Source organism: Fundulus heteroclitus, chromosome 16 (assembly GCF_011125445.2).
Source record: "Fundulus heteroclitus isolate FHET01 chromosome 16, MU-UCD_Fhet_4.1, whole genome shotgun sequence".
In the NCBI taxonomy this organism is placed as follows: domain Eukaryota; kingdom Metazoa; phylum Chordata; class Actinopteri; order Cyprinodontiformes; family Fundulidae; genus Fundulus; species Fundulus heteroclitus.
The window spans coordinates 25,985,023-26,001,063 of record NC_046376.1 but is presented as its reverse complement, the minus strand read 5'-3'; the positions used below and the strand labels follow the sequence as shown (position 1 = coordinate 26,001,063).

The 16,041-nt window shown below is 37.8% G+C and overlaps 1 protein-coding gene across 1 annotated transcript in view; it reads right to left on the bottom strand.

Annotated features, from left to right (window-relative positions):
- The window catches only part of prkcbb (protein kinase C, beta b), a 117,490-nt gene that overhangs the window by 15,392 nt on the left and 86,057 nt on the right, over positions 1 to 16,041 (bottom strand). The window contains 7 exon segments of the mRNA XM_036148575.1: positions 2,034 to 2,141; positions 3,133 to 3,192; positions 3,194 to 3,217; positions 3,412 to 3,550; positions 5,199 to 5,261; positions 6,264 to 6,355; positions 10,782 to 10,955. Coding sequence (XP_036004468.1) covers positions 2,034 to 2,141; positions 3,133 to 3,192; positions 3,194 to 3,217; positions 3,412 to 3,550; positions 5,199 to 5,261; positions 6,264 to 6,355; positions 10,782 to 10,955 — 660 coding nt within the window.

Genomic DNA, 16,041 nt, shown 5'->3' with positions numbered 1-16,041 from the left:
TAAAGTTTTAAATGTTAAATAACAAACACATACTAAGTGTGCGATGTCAAACCTAGAGAAGTGTAACAACTGATGACAGTAACAAAGTATTTCATTTTTAAATTATTGTGTAAAATAAGGCAACTAAGTGTTCGAAGACTATCTTATAAAGGAGTTATTTTCATTAAAGGATAGATGATCTATAGGGATGTTTATGTGTTATAGTAAAACACATAAACATCTGATTAACTGATAGCTTAAAAAAACAACACAGTTGCAATGTATTTTGTTTGTCTCATTTTTAGCATTTTAGCTTTGGGGGCACAAACAGCAACAATACTGTATTGTTATGTTTTCTGAGGGTTCTTTCCATGTTTTACTTTCTATTAAATGCTTCTCATTAATAAACAGAGTCACATTAGTTTATGGATCTTCCATCATCTTTGCGAGAAAATGTTTTACCACTAAACCACTCTATTTGTTCATTTTTACAGGGAAAAGAAATCAGCACCAGATAATAGCAAACACTTAAACACTTGTAGCTTCAGCCAATTTGAAATGCTTATCCCTGATTGAGCTTTTGGTTACAGAAAGAAGCAAGAAAATTAGTACTCAGCAGCACAAAACAAGTGAAACAAGATGCAATTCTATCATGTTTAACAACGTTGCGATGGGGCCGATTATTAATGACAACATAAATAGTTCTTCTAAAGCAACGGCTAGAGCTTCAATCTAAAAGGGTATAACTGGTTTTAGTTATACAGCTATGGTGAGTCCACACCTTGAACCTAATCCAGTGAAGTCCATTGCCCCAGAGATGATTTATGTAAAGCCACCACACCATTCCCATTATGGATTCTAGAACAGAAATTTTCCAACTAAAAAACAAAGGCGATTCATTTTAAGGTTTCATTGGCAGAGCTGAAATCAGCAGATCAGAGAAATTGGTCTTGGAACTGGCTTGGAAAATGTCTTCCTCTGCGTCTGTGCATTTGCTCTCTGTGCACACCTGAAAGTCAACTTTACTCTTTCTTTAATGGAAATTACTTATAGTGTTTAAAAAGCCAGGGCTCATCCAGTCAAATGCACTGACACAAAATGACTTAACCCAGGCAGCGCTGGCAGGGAGCAGAGGGAACCGGGGGTAGACACAGTCGAGCTTTCATGCTCACTGAAGATTCTCTGTCGCAGAACTACAACCCTGTAATCATAACTAATACATAACATGCAGCCTGTGTGTGCCTGACTGTTGTGTGTCTGTGGTGTCTTAGTAAACTCCGCTTCCATTAATCGTTGAGATGAATGACTTTGCCTTTATATTTAGTAGGAGGAAGTATGACTAATATCAGACCATATATAGTATGCTTTAATTTATCTAAATAAGGCTAAAATAACAAAGGATTAATCATTGTTGGCTTTAACATTTTGAAAACAAAAACATAGCTTTTTTTTTGTAAAAACAAACAAAAAAACACAATGATATGCACACAACCATTTAAGGCTAGTTAAAGTTTACTATGTGCATATCTTTTTGTCTTTTAAGCTTTCTTAGATCCATAGAATGAGCTGAACTGCTCTGGGGGCGGGGGGGGGGGGCGATGTGATCAGAGTAAAAGAACTGAACATATGTTACGGCACACCATCCATCAGCCTGTACTGTGTGAACGTGTGTGTGTGTGCAGTTTGTTGTGGTCAGCGAAGCTTAGAGTTAGCAGATGAGACAGAGGCTTAAAGAGAGGACCGACTCCATTTGTTGTAGTAATCAGCCTACCCTCCCCCACCCACCCCCACGCCCACCCACGACACTCACCAGTCCAATACAGCTGGGAGTTGTCAGAGCATCATTTGGGGGAAAGGCTGATCTATTTCCAAGGGAGCCAAGCAAACTACATTAAATGTGTGCTACAATTATGAAGGACATGTTAATGTATTCTACTCATCTGTTTACCCCCCCCCATATCTTCCTCTCTTTTTTTCCAAATAAACTGAACAGCCTCCCTGTTACTCCCCGTGTGTGTGTTTGATAAGGCAGGCTCATGAGAATGAATACTTACTCCTTTACATATGGCAACGGCTTCCTTAGACATCGACTTGGGGTAGGAGACGTGATGCTCCATTATGGACTGAAACAACTCGTCCTCATCCTCGCCGTCAAATGGCGGCTGCAGAGGAGAAGGGAGAGTTGAGGGAGGAAAAGGAGAGAGGTAACACAGGACAGACTGAGGGTGTGTACTGTGCCAGCCAGAATCAATCACAGCCATCCTCGGTGTAGATGTGGAAACGGCGTTCAAATGAATGCATTTTGTTTTGCAGGGCATCATCTCACGCTGAAGCTTTGTAGTCTGAGTGCATTTAATTGGTGGAGAAAAATCCAATGCCATAAAACAATTTAGTTTATACAAAATCACCGGCGGCACAACTATGGGCACACCTTAACTAAACACCCTTTTTGCCATTTATTGTTCTCCTATAACATTTCACAGGGTTGGAGCATAGCAGGATCTTTAGCCATTCCTCTTTACAACACGTCTCTAGATCATTCAGAGTCGACCTCGATGCTCTCTTCTCTTCAGCTCATTACACAAGTTTTCTTTAGGATTCAGTCTGAGGACAAGGGTGGATAAAGAAGAATGTTTATCTTGTGACTTGTAAATCATTTCTGAGTGGTTTTCTAAAAATATTCAGCTGAAGGACCCATTAATGACTCATTTCAGCTTAAATATAGGAGGTCGCCAGATCTTATTTCAAATATTTGAAATGGGTCGTTTGAATAAAAAGAGGACCACAGTATCTAATAAAAGGTTAACTTTAAACTAAAACATACTTAAGTCAGAAGTTATTTTTAAATGATTGTCAGAGGTACCAACAATTGTACCACTGGTGAGTTTGCCAAAAAATATTTCTCAACTTGGGGTTTTCATTTTTCCAGGACTGAACAAATGGGCTGATGGATACCTATATAATACCAGTAATATTACTAAAAGTACAATTATTATAACAGTTTCCAGACTTGTTCATATTTCAGTTATCAGGAGCTTTTGCAGCACATTACAATAGTGTTGAGACATTCATGATGGAGACTTCTTTCTATTTTTCATTTAATATACTTTTTTCAATTAAAACCAACAAACAAGGTCCCATAAAGCTGCAGACCAACCTGTCAGCCAACATTTCATAAAGCAATACTCCGAAGGCCCACCAGTCCACAGATTTTTCCGTAAGGTTGATAGGCAATAATCTGTAATAAACAAGAACAGCTCTAATAATCAGCAGCATTCAATAAGCCTAAATACTTTAAAAATGACATATTTGAAAATGTCCGCTTTCTCTAACTTTGGACAAAGTTGTTTGGATTATAGTTGTCCTGATTAAGGTATCTTGCAAGCGTCACACACAACAAAAACACACATGCACGCACACAAACAGACATACCTCAGGAGCGATGTAGTCTGGTGTTCCACAGAAGGTTTTGGTGGTGATTCCGTCAAGCATGTTTTCTTTACACATACCAAAGTCTGCGATCTTAATGTGGCCCTCACAGTCCAGCATTACGTTATCCAGCTTCAGATCCCTACGGTGGTAAAGAAACTATTTTAACATCCTTCTGTTTTTAAAAAGTGTGTATTACACGATATATATATATATATACATACACGATATATATATATATTAGGGCTGGGCAAGTTAACGCGTTATTTCGCGTTAACTCATAGACTATTAACGGCGATATTTTCTTTAACGCGCGTTAACGCATGTTGGTCACATGCTTTATTTTGTGAAGGTCTGTTGCTGCGGTGTAGGGGTTTGAATCAGAACAGTAGGTGGCGATAAGCGCCAATAACCTCGCTGTCAGCCCAGCCTCAGATTCAAAGAGGAAGAAAGGTGCTGGCCGGAAAAAAACACAGCTGATATGCGGAAGGCGGTGTTTCCCGCAGTACCGCGAGCGAGCTTAGGCGAGGCGAGGCGGTGAGTTGGCGGCCGGAACAAGTTTTGGCGGAGCGGAGGGGGGGGGTCTGCATCGACGCCGTAGGTGAAGTCGCTTCTCTCTTCAAGTATCTATGTGTTTTGCCTGTTTTTCCCTGCCATTCACTATATGCGCGCGAGGAAAGCAACAACAAAAAACCGCGTGTCAACGTCAAATAAACGCAAGCATATCGAGTTAGCAAGCATTTCAGTTTAAAGTTGTTCCAGCATGGAATATGACAGAAACAAGTTAGTTGTAACCACTGCCAAGTTAAACTTTGGTATTGAACATAAAATGGTAAATGCTGCTCCCTGCTGTTTACCTCAGAAATGCCTTGTTTTTGGTAGATTTTTTCCCCATAAAGAGAATTCCCTGTCAGTGGCAATAAGCTTTAATTTATTATTATTGCTATTTTTTTGTTTTACATGTTTAAGTTGAGCTTTACACTAAATATGTGTTACTGATAAGTGCTACAAATGTTACAACACTTTTGTTCATATGGCAGCCAGAACATTAAAATAAAAGTGTTCTTTTACACTACTTTTGAATTCATTCTTGGAGTTTGTAAATACAATGCCGATTTAATCGCGATTAATCGCGATTAATCAGTGCGATTTAATCCGCCGATTAAATATTTTAATCGTTGCCCAGCCCTAATATATATATAGATTAATATATATATATATTACATACAGCGTCAAATACCTGACAAAACTCCTAATGTAAAACACGGTGGTGGAAGTATCATAAGAAATGGTTACGACCTGAATACAGGGCAGATATACAATATTTCTATCCAACAAATATGGGTAAGTGCCTTTTGACTACCGTTTACGTTCATGTTTAGCTCAATGAAGAGTAGCAGTGCAGGTAAGATGTCTGGCTGAAAAATATAGCAACATTGCTCCATTAAAAAAACAACACACACACACACAATGCACTGCACTAGTGAGAGCATAGGACCACTGACAGATAAAATGAATAATTGACATCATCTGTTCTTCAGAAGCAGAAGCCAGCAGGGACCAACCTTGGGCACATGTCCTCCATGTTGTGGCTTGAAAGGTTTTATATGAAGCGGATGATCATCATACATGTACTGTTGCATGATTGCAGCATGCAACTCGTTTTACCTCCCAACAACTTCAAGCGGCAGACTCATATTTATACAAAGTAATATATATATTTTTTCAGTATAAGTTTGCCTGATTTGCCGTGTTTGTTATTTAGGCAGTTGGTTTAGCACAAATGTTACCTGTAGATGATGCCCTTTTGATGCAGGAAAAATAAACCAATGGCTATCTCAGCAGCGTAGAACCTACAAAACAAACACAGAGAGAAAAAGAGAAACAACCGCACCCAATTACAGTGAGGCTGAGAGACAGTGGATAAACAGGGGGGGGGTGGGGTTAGGGGTAATTTAATTTGTGTTTGTATGTGTGTGGTCTGCATAAAGGTCAGAGCTGTCTCCTTAAGGCCAGAGAACAGCTGATAAGATCAAAGGAAAGGGCGTCGACCAGACTGACCACGTAAGCAGCCATTTTGGATGCAATACACGCACAGGGTTTGTTTGGAAAGTGGAACATAAGAAATGTCAGAAGGCAGTCTGAAGGTGTGGAGGCAGGTTGTTAGGAGAATGAGAGTTTATTTGAATTTGAATTGAGCAGTGGCTGTAAGCGATGCCCACAATGCAATGAGACAAAGTTAGAATAAAGTAAACTTTAATGTATTGTCATTATCCAAAGAGGATATACTAACTATTGCTTAATAAGTAAAATAAAAGAAGCATAAGATCATTAAATTTAAAGAAACTCAGAAGTATATATAATGTACCAAAAATGGAGAAGAAACGACCTTCTTTGTGGTTCAAACGATCAAATAAATTTGTCATCTGATAAAGATTTTTACTGTTTCTACTTTGAAGGACAGTGGTGATAGCAATATGTTTTGTGATGTTTGTCAATCAGCAGCATCTGGGAGATTTGTATGAATTAAAGATATGATGATTAAAGCTAAACAGGCCAAATAATAAAAGAAAACATGCTAATCCACCAACTAACACTATCCTGCATGCTAGCAAAGTAGAAAAAGCTACACCAACAAAACACACATGTCTTTAATCACAGACAATGTGCACTTGTATCCCACACACCCCTAGTTCTTGCAGAAGCAGATTGAGAGATTAATTAATAATCAAGATGCTTGGCTTCTTTGCTGAAAGAAAACCAGCCACGTTGAGCTGTAAAACATCTATAGTATCTGCTGAGGATTAAGACTTTCCATTGACGGCACAAATGAGCTTCATTTTCTGGGTACTCACACAGCGTGGGGCTCTTTGAACTTGCCAACTTGCTGTATCTGATACATAAGGTCTCCGCCATTTATGTATTCCATGACAAAATATAAACGGTCCTGAGGAGAGAAGGTAAAGTGAGGAGCGTTAGAATGTACACGCTACAGAAAAATAAAAGGTATAAATTCCTCTTTTGTTCCATAAATTTCTTATTTCTATAACACTTATAACTACACAAAAATGTAACAAAACAATTAAGATATAAAAAGTATTTACAAATAATTAATACTTCAATAAAAGTCCTGAATTTTCCCTTAAGCACTAAAAATGCTCCCAGATACCCTTAAGTCTCTGAAAGGCTTTTCCACAATGCACATTATGATAATAAATTCAGCCGGTGATAAAAGCATGGATCAAGGTCTCTGCATTGATTTGGAGAGAAATAAACATACTCTGTCAGTTTTCTTTTGAGTGAAAGAATGCTGTTACAGCTGCATTAAAAAAACAATGTGTAGTACATTCAAGTTATAAAATTACTCCAAGGATCTTCACAACGTTCAATGAATCCTGTACCAAAGCACATACTTGGTATAAAGTTCTTTGTGTGTCTTAGGACTAATAAGTATTTTTTTCTGCTTTGTTCCGGATAAAGTACACTGCCATCCATGTCTTGATATCTAAGGCATAGTTAAAATGCTGCTCTGCAGGTCTTGTGTCATTATGAGAAACTGATATAAATCATTGTATCATCTAAATAGTTGTGGAAATTTATACCATGTTTTTTTTTTGATGACATAACCCAAGGCACAGCATGTATGGAGTATAAATGGTAGGATTTGATGCAGAGGCATTTGGGAACACCACATTGAGTTTAAAACCCAAACATTGAAGTTGTTATATGTTTATAAAACAATCTCAGTCAAATAGATTAATAATTGAAGCATTTTAAATCAGTGGCAAAGAGGTCAGCTGTGGTTTTGAGGCCTACCAATTGGCACTTACAATGACCAGCACAAGGACCAAAAACTGTAAACTAGCACAACCCAAAAATACATTATCTTGAGATGGAAGGCTCACATTAAAAACAAGGGCTAAAACACATAAGAACTGCAAAAAGAAGGAACCAAAATGAAGAAGAACAAAGAGGGTAGAGAGGTGTGAAAAGAGATGCATCAGTGTCACCACCAATGACAAATACCTCTATTGTTTTCCTTATTGAGTTATAGAAAATGTACAGTTCAAATACTCTAAAGGTCTTATGTCACCAGGAGACAAAGCAATACAAAGCAGTGTCATCTGCATGACTGTGGAGAGTCTCTTAATGATATCCCCAAAGGGTAGCATACAAAAGGACAACAAACTAATATTGCACTCTGGGGAACACTATGATCTTTAATTCATAGCTAAAAGATTTGACTACTTTGATGCTTGTAAAAATCCGTTTCATAGGAGCTGAACTATTTTAAAACAGTCTAACCTATTGTATAAAATGATCCCCAAAAAAATCAAATGCAGCACTTAGATTGAGCAGGACAAGGAGAGAACACGGTGAATTACTGTTTGTCTAGAGGTGGATTGTTCATGTGAGACAGATGACACTAGAAGTGAAAAGAGTAGTCAAAAAGGGAAGGAGGAGGTATAGGACAGAGGGAGAGAGGTGACTGGGTTGTTGTAAGTTCAGCCAATCAGCCTAGAAGTGAGATCAATTTAAGAACCTATTGTCTTCAGTTATCTACTGAAATTGCCAATACGGTTCAGTATTTCAGAAAATCAGAGGGATTTGGTTTGGGCACTGTGTATGTGTGTGTGTGTTCTGGACAAAATACAGAGAGGTTTGTGTGTGTTAGGGTCTGGACCGTCTGATAAGCCTTAAAAATGGACTGTTTGAGAGCAATATGTTGGACCTGTGTGTCTGAAGAAAAATTACTTGCATGTATGCACCGCAAGTTATGTACAGCAACTACATATGAATGCAAGTCCTTTATAATTGCTGACGTGTGATAACTGTAGGCTAAATGTAATGGCCAAAGTTCTCCTCTGCTGGGAGAATTATTGCTGCGGTGGATTAGCATGTTTACGTTTAGTTACTGTGTGTGTGTGTGTGTGTGTGTGTGTGTGTGTGTGTGTGTGTGTGTGTGTGTGTGTGTGTGTGTGTGTGTGTGTGTGTGTGCGTGAAGATCAGGTCAGCTGAATTTGTGGTGTCTCAACTAAGTGACAGCACATCACAAATAGCTATGCGTGCTTATGGCATGGGAAATTAAATAACATACACTGAAGGCTACACATGAAACCACCAGGCTATATTTACTCCTCTGTTGACCCATCTTTAGTGTAATACGGATTACACATCACAAGTTGAACATGAATCGAGCATGAATACAGGCTGTGTATTCCAGCTGGGAGCCGGTGACGGTAGGCGAGGTAGCTGCTGTTAAGACCACAGCGCTCCCTGTGCAGCCTGCAGCAGCATGCTGCTCTTACAATCGTTCCCATGTAACTTGACAAGCCGGAGACCGACAAAGGCCGTTCAGTTTTACAATGTTGTTGGTTTCTAATCAGAGCATGTTCCACATGTACATGTTTCGTTTGTACGCTGAAGTTCACGCAGTTCCTTAATGGTTCTTTAGCTGCAATTTTAACAATGGTTACAATTAGCAGTGTGAGAGTAAAAAGTCATGGTCGAAGTTTTGCACCAAAGGGATTGTGTTACTTATGAAGTTTTCACAGACTTTGCATATTTGATGGTATTTGATCTGTTTTAAGATACCAAGCTGACCAGACAATTAAGCGAAGCAAGATGAAGAAAAAGCGTCCGGTCCTAAAGCCTCGTTTGAGCAGATGAACTCTAATGGAGATTCTTCAGAAATCGGAAGAAAAAGTGTGCCGAGCATTCAGCCACAGCAGCCTCAACAAGTATTAGTACTCCTGATAAAGATGTGTGAAAAGCATAATCTTTTAATGCACAGGTATGACTTCACACAAAAAAAACGTGTAAAAAATCCAACCCTTATTTGAAGTACATTGATCCAGCATGGGCTGTGAGGGATTTTACATTAAGAGGAATATATTTTCCTACAAAGATTAATGGTGTCACAATTATTGGCAAAACCTAAAACCTATTCAATAAATGCAACTGAAGCTGTTAACAAATTAAAACTATATTGTTGTACTTATTTAAGTAGAGCATCAAGGAACCTGTTATTAAATAACCTATAACTGTTTCTCCTCTGTGACCAATTTATCTTTGCCACTCCTCAAAATGGGGAAACACAAGAGAACATACTGCTCAAATTAGGCAGATGTGTTCTGATATCTACAAAAATGGGAAATTACTACAAGTAGTAAAAACAATATCCCAAATCTACAGCTAGTGGAATAAATAAAATGTTTAAGACGCCTGTAACTGTAACAATATTGTCAACATACACAGTGAGAAGGACGGTGAAAGCGGTTAAACTTTAACTGGAACCGTATCCTTTGGTCAGATGAGAGTAGGTTTTCAGTAACAAACCCTTCAGGTGGGTTTAGTGAGATACAACAGCAGGAAAACATGAAAGGACATCACACAGTCAGGTTTGATGGAGGATCTGTGATGCTGTGGGCTAGTTTCTCTTCCAAAGGCCATAGTAACACCTTTTAATAACAAGATTGTATAATGCAATCTGGTGCATCCTGAAAGAAAACTGAAAACAAGTCAGCACTGGATCTTTTAGCAGGATAGTGAGCCAGAAAGTATGACCAAATCAAGGCAGAAATTGATCACCAGACAGAAAATGTACCTTCACTGTGACCATAAATGACCTAAATCCTATTAAAAACCAAAGGGGGAGGTGAAGGCAATGTATGATGGACAGAGTAGCATTTGCTGTGCTACACATCAGTTTATGTAATAAATACATTTTCTAAGATGTGATTTTCCCCCCACTGAATAAAAGTACTCAAATTTAATTTAAATTTTGATCTTCCAAATTTTTAAACTATCAATTTTGTTGCTGCTTGTTTGTTACAGATCTTTGCCAGGAGCTGCAAAGAGAGCAATCAGAATCACAACAAGCCCTAATCATCATGTGACACAAACAAGGAACTTGACTTCGGTTCCACTTTGCTCTCAATGAAGACATTTTAAGTTTAAGTATATATAAAAAATAAAAAACAGAATATAACAGTGGTTATAATAATCATGTTGTTGTTAAACTACTATTTTACGTCCAGAGGGTTTAAAATTTGAGTTTGGCTTCTGCTAAAAGAAAATAAATTAAGAAAAAGGTTTTTGCAAAATAGAACAATCGTAAGAGTTTTCATCATCTTCGTTGAATACCAGAGGATGGCAAATTTCATGTGATGTTAAATTGAGGTCAAACGGACATTATTTGACTTTATATTTGGAATTGGAGCCATAATTTCTGACCTAAAAGAGAGATTTAATTTAATTTAAACAATCAAAAGCTCCCTCTAAAATTTTATTTAACTTAATTTGAGTAAGAAAATAAAAACAAACAACTCAGATTAAACAAATCACTGTGAGAATGAGGCCAACCAACCCACCATAGTCTGGAAGGTGGAGTGCAGCTGCGTTAGGAACGGAGGCTTTCCGCTCAAAGCTAACACCCTCTTCTCCACCATGGTGCACTCAACGTCGTCGTCTTGGATAACAACGTCCTTCTTCAGGATCTTTATGGCGTACAGCTCCTCTGTTCCTTTACGCTCCGCCAGCATCACCTAGAGAGGAGGAGGAGAGAAACGAAGGCAGGGGCGTGAAGAACGCATTTAAACAATTTACAAAGAAATATTCTCCAGCCATTTTACAGTCCTGTCATCACTTCTCAATAGACAGCAAAGAAATAGGAAATTAAAAAAAAAATGGAGAAAAGAGACAAAGTTATTAGAGAGGAAGGGAAAACTCAACATTGTAAGTTGCTTGCCTGTTTTCAATTCAAGCATCAAAATGGAAAAAGAAAGAGCTCAGTGACAAGAGAAAAAAAACCTGAATCAACATGTTTAAAGATGTCACCGGGGGAGAAAGGAAACTGCAGGGAAAGCCTACGGCTCACTTAGATGACATACTGATATGTTTATGAATGCAGAATGTGCTGCAGAAGGCATTCATTTAATCTATCATTTAAATCCTGACAATAAAAATATGCATTTCAAAAATCCAAATATTAGCCCACATCATGGTTTCTGCTTAAACATCGCTTGAAAGTACAGAAAAAATAACCGAAGCACTCTAACTTGTCTCACTTCATGTTCGTGTAAAAGATCTATGGAGCTAAAATGTGATGAAGAGTTCAAACCAAAGACAAACCTTCTCTAACTTAGGTGACATCACTCCTTCCCTGAGTCATACCTCACTTTTTTTAACGCTCAAGACTGGAGGCTTCAAGAGGCAGACACAAAAATATGACTGAATCAGTAATTTCTTGTAAGAGCTATGTAAAAAAGGAAACCTGATAAACTTTTCTTACATAAGACTATTCAAAACCAACCTGTTACACATAATATATAAATAAAGATTAAGAATAGACATAGCTTTGTTTTTGGTTCTACAAATCACGCTAGTAGAAAAAATTTCCTTGATTTATTTGCATTGTTTCTTATTGAATACATTTATAGTTTACTGTAATGTTTGTATATAATTTGTATTTTTTATATTATGTTTTCCTTAAAAGACAAAAACAGTGTTACCAACTTAGCGTTGGATGGCATCCTGCATACATCTACTTAGTATTGTCAACATGGAGGGATGTTCAATGCATTGTTTCCTGATAAATAAACAAGTAAAATTAAATTATTTAAAAAATTTTAAGGATCCATAATTTATAGACTCAGACTAAAGCTCAGTGGTTTAGATTACTGGTTGTCAAATGATTTGAAAACACCATCTTGATAAATACTAGAAAAAGAAGTTTAACCATCTTGGTTTAAAGCAGTAGTATAACTTTAAGTTTGTTGAGGTAAAAACAGACCTTTTCATGGGTGGATTCAAATTTCCAGGCTCTCAGGACCTACGCAACAGTCATGGATGCTTTTTAGGGGAGAGTACTTTGAGCATAAATCAGAAAATGCAACTTTTGAAGTGATCACTACAGTAGAAGCATCAACTAGGGAGACAGGCATATTTTGAAGGTTGTAGGCGCTTTGATGTCATAGCAGACGTGGTAAGTTTAATTGTTTCATGTTGTATTTTTCCGGTGAAACAACAATCAGTGTGTCAAATATTTTTCTGGATGCTGGTGCTCGTTAGCTCAGTCGGTTAATTTTTTTGTATTTACCTTAAAAATGCTAAAAAGCATGTTTTTTCCTGAGTAACACTAAATGCAGCTTAGGTACCACCAGCGGTAGTCGCGTTACAATTTGAAAACTATAGTTTCTATTAAGGATTAGATTGGCTAACTAAATATTTCAACATAGATTTTAGGATTGTTATTGCCAATTTTACCAGGTTTTATTGAAAAGGAGAAAGACTAAAAGGTTACTAGAAACAATTACAGCAACTATATCTCGTGTTATTATCCATTAAGGGTTATACAACGTACTTTGGCGCTCTTAAATCGGACACAGTTGTCAATATTTCACACAAAGGATACGCTCTCTGAGAGAATAAAAATTGGTTTACATGAGCTGTAACAATCTGACAGTCACCAAGATTTAGTGCTTCTCTAAGATCTTTCTGGGGGGATTTTCTTTGTCCTTCAGAACATCTGGGAAGGACACCAAGAAGAAAAGAAGCATCATACAGAAAAAAAATGCAGAAAAAGAATAAAAGGGATTTTGTAACTTTTTTTCCCCCTCAGAAACTTCAGTGAGATCAGGTTTAGAGGTGAGCTAAGATCAAGGACAGTTGATGTATGAAGAAAGTGGGATTTAAAAGTCAGAAGTAGGTCAGCAAAGTGTGGCGTGAGCTGAAGGTGAAGGAAAAAAGAGAGAATGAATGCGGAGGAGAAGATGGGCAGCTGTAACGTGTTCCAGATTTTAAATGATCATGTTCTGGAACGTGCGTGTTTCAGATCATAATTAGGACAGAGGTCAGTTAAAGAAGCATTATCAAGATCTACTCGATCTCTAAGACTGCGGACAAGCAGACATGTCCTGTGGTGTCTACATCCCTGTTGTAAACGCAGGGATGGAGATTGCAAAGTAGAATTTTAAAACAAAAAGACATGGACCTACAAATGCCTATTATCATTGTCTGGGCTTAAAAATGCAAGCACATTGGAGCCATTTTACTGGGTTTTTCAACATTTGTCTGTCTTAGTTCTGGCTCAGGTAAACTTCAAATGTGTACTGAAAAAGTTAAAGAGTAGGAAAACATGGCATGTGAAATAGTTTCGACAAGCTCAGAATGTCCTCCTTTTAAAATGTGCTGTTATTAATTTATTGCTCTTATGCATGATTCTAATTTTCAGAAAATTTTGGGTTTACATTGGCCCTAGTAAGTAATATTTACTTGAAATATGACACTCTGTGAGGGAGAAATCATTATATAAAGACATTTCGTTATATAACATTCTAAAAAACTTTAAAAAGTAAGTAGTACAATCAAGCAATTAAAAGTGAGAATAATATAATAAATTAATGCTATTTTTGAGGATGAAAAAATATGGAGACCACCCCAATTCTTTTCCTACTTAAACTGAGTAAAATCAAACACAGGCATTAATATTAAATGCAAATGATTAGAACATCATTACTCAGCATATTGAAGGAGGTTTGCCCTGCTTAAAGCTCAGATATTTAGTTTTCTGCTGACTGTTGAAATTAATAAAAGAGCTGTCTGACACCTTTATAGAGAAGACTGTAGCAGGTAAGGAGCCTGGTAAGGGATTTTAAAAAGGTCTCAAAAGGTCTGACTATCCAAGAAAAATCAACAGCAGACTGTAAGATGCTAAAATAAGTCCCTAAAACCCTTAAATGTTATCAAGGAACCACAGCAGGCTCTTGCTGCACTTGATCTCTGATTGTACTGCCTGTACAATCAGAGGGAGTTGCACAAGTTAACGTTTCATCGAAGGTGTGTGAGTAGGAAACCTTCACTCTTTAAGAAAAAGAGAATATAGACACGGACCAGGGCTTTTTAGCTAATGTTCTTTGGACAGAAGAGCTTAAAACTGAATGATTTTGAGCAAAACTGAGAAGTTATTTGACATATAAGCCAAACCAAGCATTACAGAAAAGAACATCCTACCAGCTGTGAAGCATGGAGGTGGGAGTGTCATGGCTTGAGGATGTTCTGAAGTTTGTGTGGCGATAATCAATAAACCAATTAAAATAAGCGCGATAATTTACGTAGGCATGCTTGCTTATTTCCCCTTGTGTTTCCGCCTCCTCTCTCTGAGACAGGATAGCGAAAAGTTTTCAGTACCCTGGATCTGTGTCTGCTCACCCATCCCGAAAAGGAGAACAGAAAAGGAGTAATCCTAGCGGTAGTGGTCTGGTGTCTCACTGCAATAAAGCCAGGCTTATAACAGGATGGAGGAAACCCAGCTTGTGTTAGGTAGGCACAGGCAGAAAGTGAAAACGAGAGCTGGGTGAGCAAGAGCCAGAGAAACACTAGTTTTAAAAAAAAAAATCCAATTTGTGTCAAAGCCAAACACGACCGCTGCAGCGTGCTTTTGGGATTTAAACCAAATGTCGCCACCCACTTCACTTGTCTGAGCCGGTCGGTCGAGAGGATAAACCTGCGTTATGCCATTATCATATTACTTGAAAAAGGTTTCCAAATGACAATAATATGATTTATCACAATAAGTTTTAGAAAAAATGATCGTCCAGCTACATCTGTTATCGTGACAGGCCTAGGCGGCACCTGGTCAGCTCACCCTCATATATTCCATACACCAAGGGGTGCTTGAGGAAAAAGACCAAGGGCATCTATAATGCAAAGAAAATCTGAAGAAAAATTGAACCCTGCAACATGACAATTATTATTATCATGCCAGAAACTCCACCAACGACCGGCTGAGAGTTAAGAAAGGGAAAGTCCTGGTTCGACTCAAAGAGCAGGTTTTGATCTCATTGAGTGTGCTGGGGAGACCTGAAACAGGCTGTATATGCAAGAAACCCCTCAAACATCCCACGGCTGAAATAAAAAGGAGTCTGGGAAATCCCTGGTACATGGCAAAAGCAACCTTCTCACAGCCCTTTTCAGGCCAAGGTTTTAAGACTAGCTATTAATTGGTACGGTTTCCTCATTTTCTTTCCCAGCTATAAAATATAATACATTTTTGCTGATATTTTTTTGTTGTATGTGTAAAACCATTGGTCGTTTCAATGCAGTTCAATGCAGTAATTTTTATAAAGATAAAAAAGTAAGATAGTACTGATGTGTGAGCATTTTCTAATGAAACTATGTCCTTTCATTCGGGTGTCCTGCTTTATTCACGTGACTTTTGCTTATACACCCTCTTTTTTGACTGAAATGTATTTATAAACCTATTTGTTTACACGTTCACATTTTGTTTTTTTAGATCTTAGAAAGACATCAGAATTAATTTGGTTGGTAGAAACCCCAAAGCAAAAACCACAGACAAATATTTCAGAAAAAGTACAGATTTTGCAAGCAACTGAATCTGCATATGACGTTTGGGACAAATGTTGATCATATTAAGGAACGACTTGATATTTAAAAAGAAAATCCATCAAAAACAGCGTGAAATGGGGCAGCACATACTGAAGTAGGCGCCCCACATACGGAGGCCTTTTGGCCTTACAACTATCAGAGTTTTGCCGATTGACTGGGATTTGTTTCACAGTTGGACACTTCTAAATGACACAAGTGATTAAAGGGTTAATTTTTCCTACAGGA